General features: G+C 36.4%; 2 protein-coding genes across 2 annotated transcripts; both read right to left on the bottom strand.

Moving 5' to 3' along the window:
- Positions 1-895: 895 nt before the first annotated feature.
- Positions 896-2,158, bottom strand: LOC18047086 (ethylene-responsive transcription factor CRF5). Its single transcript, XM_006444828.2, has one exon. The coding sequence runs from the start codon at positions 2,082-2,084 to the stop codon at positions 1,197-1,199; it is 888 nt and encodes a 295-aa protein (XP_006444891.1). The 5' UTR covers positions 2,085-2,158; the 3' UTR covers positions 896-1,196.
- Positions 2,159-4,435: 2,277 nt separating this feature from the next.
- LOC18047087 (ubiquitin-conjugating enzyme E2-17 kDa) lies at positions 4,436-8,040 on the bottom strand. The gene is made up of 4 exons (XM_006444829.2): positions 7,826-8,040; positions 6,616-6,743; positions 5,938-6,042; positions 4,436-4,862 (listed from the first exon to the last, which is right to left on the bottom strand). The coding sequence occupies exons 1-4, from the start codon at positions 7,893-7,895 to the stop codon at positions 4,719-4,721; spliced, it is 447 nt and encodes a 148-aa protein (XP_006444892.1). The 5' UTR covers positions 7,896-8,040; the 3' UTR covers positions 4,436-4,718.
- Positions 8,041-8,250: the final 210 nt, after the last annotated feature.

An 8,250-nucleotide genomic window follows, 5' to 3' on the forward strand; every position in this document is an offset into this window, starting at 1 on the left:
TATATTTAATATAATTATAGCGTGCATTATCATCACGTGCATTTCTCGCTCGCATACGGGACACAGCCTATCCTGTATCCCTCTATTATTAATAAAAATGTATTATATAGGATCCCACTGGCTCAAACTCCGTGGGACCAACGCAGTTACATTTTTAAGGATTCAAAATTTGATTCTGGTCTCTTTTGTGCTCTTGTAGTTTTGTCTTTTGTCTATGATATCTTCTGATAAACAAAGCCCGTTCGGGAGGTTGAACAATTTAACAATCAAAATTTCGTGTAGTCATCACTTATCATGTGACAAATTATGACTTGGAAAAGTAAGGGAACACAGTCTTACTCTTGGCATAGACAGAAAAGACACCTGCGCATGACATTCACTCTGGCTTGTGGAACATAGATTTAACATAACAATAGGAAATACCAAACATAAGAACATGGAGTTGTACTGAACTCTCATGGACTTTATGAACAAGGGGCTTAACAGAAACACACATAATTTCTGTGTGTATGTACGGCTCTTGAGTAACTACGATGGCCAACCGTTGAACATGGATTGGACTCCACTTTAGCTTAGTTGCTTTCCATGGCAGCCTTATCTTATGCATATGCGGGGCATGAGCGCAGCGCCAATTGGCAACTGCTGCCTAGTGCCTACAGTAAATAATTTCTCACCCCAGACCCCGTTACTATTGAGTTTGGCCCTGATTCGAGTGGCAGGGACCATCTCCACATTTAAGTGGGTGGGGAGTGGGATCTCTTTTTTTTTTTACTTTTTATTTAACATGTTCTAACACACTTACATACACACACATTTACTAGTAATAATTATTATATATTTTTATTATAGAGGCAGAGGATCACAAATGAAACGCATCATTTTGAGTTTAAGCGGATATTATTGACCAAAACGAGAGTACTTAGTAATTAGTGGCAAAATTAAAATAAATCCTGCAATATCACACTGAATGCTGAACTGAACAAATTTAAAACGATTAAAAAAAGTCGAGGCAGGAATTTACAGACGTGCTTGGTTTTCTTTTCAGACACTGATGGGGAGATTGGAGACCGAAGAATGCTGTGACGCCCAAAAATTTTGGCTAATAAATAAAGAGCATAGAGGGCAAAATATATGTATATCACACTTGTGGATGGACAAGAGGGAGAGAGCAAAACTGATAACTAACAGTAAGACCGTCAATGCGAATCGGGCAAAGGAGGAGGATCTTGAAAGTAATTATCGACGTCCCACTCCGAAATGCATGAATCGAAATCCCCGCCTAAATCGACAGAAACGTCACCCAAATTTTCTTTCAAAAGCGGCACACACATCTTATCATCGAAAAAGATTGGAGCCGGAGTTGCAGAATCCAACAGCTCCGAATCATAAATCTGGAAACTATCCTGAGACGGACAACAGCGATCACTCTCAAGATTAAACAACTCTGTTTTTGCGAGCTCAATTTCCTCGTTGGAGTGGAACCTGAGAACGGACGTCGGGGAAGGTATTGCGGACGTTGGAGTCTGAGACTGAGACTCTTTTTCGGAATCATAGCCGCTCGTTACAAAATCAAATGTTTGATCGGTTTGGGGTGGCCTCAAGAAATTGGTTTGAGCGTGAGGGCCTTTAAGACGAATAGCAGCTTGATCATAAACAAGAGCAGCTTCTTCTGCCGTTTCAAAAGTCCCCAGCCACACCCTGGTTCGTTGAAACGGGTCTCTAATCTCGGCAGCCCATTTGCCCCACGGCCGCATTCTCACGCCTCGATATTTGTTGTCGTATGATCTACCGCCCACTCTTTTTTTCAACGGAATGCTTCTGTCTTTCATTCTCTGTTTCACACTCTCTGAACAACTGATTTCGTTTGATTTTGAACACTCTACAATTCTGATTTCGTTTATCTGCTTCTTCACTCTCGCTCCCCTCTCTTCATCTTCATCGCTTGATGACTCTGTCGCATCACCGTCCGTCACCGAAACACGTATAACTTTTGTTCCTGAACAAGATGGTTTTACAACCGTTGTCGTCGTGCTTCGCTGCTCTCTGTATTTGGCTCCAGATGATGAAGAAACTAACTGATTCATTTTTAAGGCGAAGAGAGTTGGGAAAGAAAGAAAGAAAGAAATAAATAGATAAAGAAGAGAGCGTGGAGAGAGAGGGAGAGAGAGCAAAGAGAGTTTCAGTTGCAACTTGCAAGGAGGAGTCAAAAGACCAGGAATCAGTGTTTTTATAGAGAATCATAGTAAATACGTAGCATGGACCCTTTTTTTAATTTTTAATTTTAAAAACAAAGTTTTTTTTTTTTTTTTTTGATTGATTGGAAGAAGAAGTTACGAGTTTAAAATTTAATTAGTGATTTAAATTGTTTTTAAATCAAACACATAAAGGATAACAATAAATAAAATAATAAATCGTATAAAAAGACCGATAGTTACAGCCGGAGATTCCGGTGCCCACCGGAGATCCCAAACGACTCGCCGCATCAGAGATTATCGCTCTTGATTCTTGACACGTGGCTACACATCCCAACAAAAACTGGGTTAGCCCTCCGATATCAACTCGCCAGTCAAGGAAATGATACTTGGTTACTCCCACCGGCCAATGCAAATCATGCCTCACAGCTTGAATCGCATTGGATACTTCTTGTGGGTCCCGCGCTTAAATAGTTCCCTGTTCGCCTGTGATTAAAGCTAGGCGCGACAGCCGGGGAGACATGCATTTCCCTCGATTATACAATATAGGCCACGTCATGGGAGAGAGAGTGCAGTAACCACTTCTGCTGCCAACGTTGGCGATTGTCATTCGGTCACCAACGTGTCAGTCCAGCCTTTGACTGTCAGAAAATCTGACTCAAAATAGTTTAAATAAAAATATTATTGTAGTGATAATATAAATTTAATCTGTTAATTATACTTGCTTAGACACCCAGCATTAACCTCTTCATTTTCATTTTCATTTTTCTTTTTGTTTAAGTTTGGAACCAGTCTGACTCACCTTCTTATATTTTTTTAACCAATTAAAAAATTTCTATAATGATTGTTTCTCCAAGTCAAATTGCTGAATATTCTATAGTTTATAGATCAACTCGGGTTGACTAAGAAAAAATAAATTCTTGATTGATGATACTTGCACTGCAAACAAAAGGTGAAGTATGATCAGACGTAAGCAACTCCACTGTTTGTTTTGCATTAATTTTTCTTTTGGGTCATTTTCCTTTGTAAATTTGAAATCAATTGAATTATATATAGGCTTAGTTTTAATAAAATAGCAAAAAAAAGGAAAAAAGAAAAGTTTCAGGGACAATCGTATTCTTCATAAATGTCTTACCGAGAATTCATTGTCATTTACTCATTTTAAAAAAAGAAAGCCATATTTGTAGTTGAAATGTACACAGGAATTGAATGGAGCCCAGAAAGTCCATGGCACGCGCTGTACACCGGCTTGGGGACCAAGCAAGCGCAAGACATTGGTTGAAATAAATGGTTGGTAGGCAACTGAAAAAACATTCTCATTTTGTTCATTTACTTCACGTGACCTTTGCCCAGTTTGCCCTTTTCATTTTTCTACGCGGAATGGAGGAGAGATTTTAAAGTACTACTATTTTATTACATTAAATAAGGGTACGGGTTAATAGTTAATACTCTATATTGTTATTGAGTAATATGTTATTTAATACAGTTGTATTATATTATATTATAATAATATTTTACAATATTTGATGTTATTCCTTATTATTATAGTAATTTTATAGTAATATTAAATAAATATTATTTAAATTAATTATTAATATTATATTATATAACAATATAATATTATTAAATAAAATAATATTATCATATAATTTATTTATATAACATTATAATAAAATATATTTGTCTCAATTGATATTTATTGTAAGTTAATTTTATGTTAATAAGTAAAGCGACGAAAAACAAACATAAGATAACAAATGTACTCGGCTCGGAGATCAACCCATTCGCAATCACGGTTGCCTCTTGCGGATCGAATCATCCATGTCATATACAAAGAAACTCCTTAAATATTTGTTGTAGCATCATCAAAACGCAACATTTCATGCCGTATATGGCTGTACCGGAAATCGGAGGGGATACTCCAACTTTGACTATTCTAAACAGTGAACTTGTATTTGTAGCTTCTACACGTTTCGAAAAAAAGGACGATCCACTTGTCAAATCTCTCATCTTTTCTTACCCTTACCTCATTATATGTAAGGTAACAAGAACTGTTTATGTTCCCCCCCCACCAAAAAAAAAAAAAAAAAACCAAAAAAAACAAAACTCCTCCTGTGGTCACTTCGTGCAATGTGACTACAAGAGTTATAGCTAATTGCCAATATATGCTAGTAGCCCTAAATCCTTGTCGGCTCGTAGCTGTAAACACGGATAAAATTGCAATCTCATAAGCAGCTTAAAGCTAGAGCAAACAGTAATTTAAACAGAACTGTTTGAGATACATGGTAAACAAATGCGTGCACCCAAGAACATTAAGTCATAAACCACTGATCTTACAAGATCAATGTCAACACAAGCAAGCTACAATACAACATCAATCTTGTTTTGATGGAAGACAGTGCATGAACACCATCTTCAATTATCATTTCCAAAAGGCAAAAACAAAGACGGAAGACGAGCATATCACACTTCATTTTATACATAAATATTATGTGATGAAAGACTATGTCCTAGATGATTTCATACTTAGCCCATGGCATACTTTTGGGTCCAGCTCCTAGCAGTTGATTCATACTTAGCCTTGTCTGTCTTGTACATGTGAGCTATTTCTGGCACCAAAGGGTCATCTGGGTTTGGGTCCGTCAACAATGAACAAATTGAGAGCAATACCTGAGAGATGAAACAACCACCCTTCCCACCAACTTAAAAAACAGCAATGATGAAAATGCAATACTGAACAATGGCAAAAAGAAAGCTTTGAACAACACAAAAAAAATAACTCTGAATATCTCCTCATGATTTATATATTAGTTCTAATACCAACAATGATACACCTAGAAGAGACTTACAAAGCAACTTGCCTGCAAATGCCACAATTAAGAGCTTACATGAACCAAGCTTTTCATTTGCATTAGTTGTGGCACTAACAAGTTCAGGTTTCATTCACTTGAAAAAATTTGATTTCACGTTCCAGTATTAAGATCAAATGCACAAATATCATCCCCATTTGAATCCCAAACCAATCCTGAAACTACAGTGCTTTGACTTAGGAATGGAAGAAGTAGAAAAATTAAAATGGTTGGGTTTGGGGCTTGCAAAATTAAAAATGCTGTAGTTTCTGGATTGATACGGGATTCAAAGGGGATGTTTGGTTTTGGAACTGGTTTTGTCTATTAGCTGAATCAATCACCATGGTTCAGTTCAAAGCATCACAAATAACCCATGCACCTGAATCCATAGACCAGCACTCTCCAGTTTTGTTCGATACAGAGACAAAATCACATCTTTGCATTGGCCATGGGCGTAATGAAATACACCCATCATCCAGATCAGAATGAAGCAAATATGACTATGGCCATAATTTGAGAAGGCATAGGACCAGCTCAGCTGCAATTTCATCCTAACACAGTGCCTAAATCACATCTTGGCATCAGCCAAACCAGGCTTTCAAATTTATCACAACAAAGGATCTGGGGTCAACTACAATGCCTAAATCACCCCTAAAGATGTGTTTTCAAACACAGGAATATGCATCCAACCTCAGAAACGATTGTGAATGCCTGGTCACAACATAAGAATAAATTAACCAGCCAGATAAAGTTTGGCTCATAACATTATCTACCTAATCAGAATAATTTAGTAACTTTCTCGAGGTGGTTAATATATCATGCCCATACGTATCTGGATTAGCAAAGTTAAAATCATGTCCACTTTTTAATGTTAATTAGTTGTTAATAGACCAGACCTTAGATATAGTGAGGGCAGGACTCCACTGCTCTTTTAGTATGTCGAGACATATACTGCCATTGCTGTTAATATTTGGGTGAAAAACCTTGGTCCTAAACGCGACCTGCAATACAGAAAGAGCAATAACTTAAAGAGTGTAAAGGATTGCATTGCAGTATGTTCCTCAACAGTGATTTAGTTAAGCTGGAACAGATTTTAAACTTGAATAACTCAATATCAGACGAAGGGGCTTTATCTGCCATAATAAGTTCTATTTATATGCCAAGCACTAAAAAATTTCACTGAAAAACGAACCACCAACATGTTTAGATCATAAGAATTTTCTAGGTCAGTATGTTCAGAATCTAAATAAGTCCCCATCCACAAGTACAATAAACTTGAAATCTGCAAATCATAAATCTCTTCTACCACTTATAAAATAATTAAATACAAGAGAAAAGAAGTTTTGAGAACATAAAAGGGTAATATTAGTGCTTCTGATTTTTGGAAAACATCTATTAATCCCCTTCCAACCTTCCTCCTTTCCAGGATAACTCATTGCCCTGCTTAAGTTTGTTCATTTCCTATATGGAATCCCTATAATTACTTTCTTGAATATAATTTTCCTGGAGATTTAGAAGATAAAGTGAATATATGTGAGTCAACATTGATAACTAATACCAGAACTGTCCTATACCTTAGGTGGTTTGAATGGATAATCAGGAGGGAAATGGATTGAAACTAGAAATACACCTCCTGCATAAGGACTATCTGGGGGGCCCATTATGGTTGCTTGCCAATGAAACATGTCTTCAGCCACAGGACCTGTCAACATATAAATACAGGTTATTTCTCATAAAGGTTTCAAAATGGGCGTACGGAGCATAATACTTCATGCTGTGAGCCACAAATAGTAAATAAATAAAAAATCATTTCAATCAAAACAGTATACAGGATACAAAACATCACTGATGTTATACAATGTAACATCATAGACATTCTAGAATATCTTCTGTCAAACCCATTTTACAAATAATAGAAGAAGACACACTTCTTCACCAATTATACAGATACAAAATAACGAAAGAGATTCATTGATAACAGAAGAAAAAAAGCACGTGAAGTATTTTTGTTGAGCTTGAAAATCAAGTAGAGTTCGACTGCATCACAATCAACATACAGAGAATAACAGTGTTTGCAGCCCTACAATTAAACTGACCTTATAAAAGTAATTACAACATTTGTTTAACAAAGGCATTATTTTGTGCATGGATAAGCCTGCACAAGCAGTCATCCATTAGCATGGAAGAGTTTCCAGAAAGAAGCAATCAACATAATACATACTGAAAAATGGAAGATTTAAGATGGGATTCAAAGATCACACCAGACTTGAATAATAAAAAGCCCAATTGTGGAACTGCCACTATCTTAAACCAGTAAAAAGCTAGTTCCATATTGGTTAAACTAATTAACAAGTTGCTGCCACAGTACAGAAAACACCGTGATATTTCTGTCGGTGAGTGATCTATTTACCCTTAAAAAAAAAAAATCTCGGTTTCTCTTGGCTGTGCTTGTTTCACAATCTTCAGATGAAATCTAAGCACTCATAATGCATCATCCAACTTAATCACCAGTATATATGTTTATCTAATTGACTCCAATCAAATTGCTCTGCAGCAAACCCCCAAAAGCAAGTGAAAAGTAGCTTTTTAAAACTTGAAATACAAAACCCATCCATAAAAAGACTTAAGGAAACAATATATTACCCAAACAATAGAACACTTTTTAAACTGAAAAAAGAAAAAATTAACATAACAGCCCAGAAGCAACAAGCAATAAATTCATAGATCGAAGACCAAAGCAATTCTGTAGGAAGTATAGCGTGAGACATAAGAATAAAATTGTACCAGCACTGCAAGAGGTGGGAGGATCTTTCTGAAGATCCTTGAGCTCCTTCAAGATTCTCTTCGAAGCCATGAACAAACTACGTTTTCTCGAAGATCGTCTTTGACCGACGGGACGGAAACGAAGTTCTAGAGAGACGGAGAAAGATATATGATGAACAATTGGAAATTGGAGGAAGCTGTACGAAATATCAAAATAGAAATAGATTATATAATAAATATTAATAACACTAAAATATATGTATAAACATATCTATATATATATATATATATATATATACACATATATATGTATGTAGAAACTATACTGAACCCAGAAGTTACGATTACGAGTCCTGGTCTCGACGCGTATGCAAATTTGGGCCCCATCAAATAGTTTTCTAGATGAATGGCTGTGGTTCGACTTCGATACGGAAACGGATCCGGTG

The sequence above is a fragment of the Citrus clementina genome, unplaced genomic scaffold (assembly GCF_000493195.1).
Source record: "Citrus clementina cultivar Clemenules unplaced genomic scaffold, Citrus_clementina_v1.0 scaffold_3, whole genome shotgun sequence".
Classification (NCBI taxonomy): domain Eukaryota; kingdom Viridiplantae; phylum Streptophyta; class Magnoliopsida; order Sapindales; family Rutaceae; genus Citrus; species Citrus x clementina.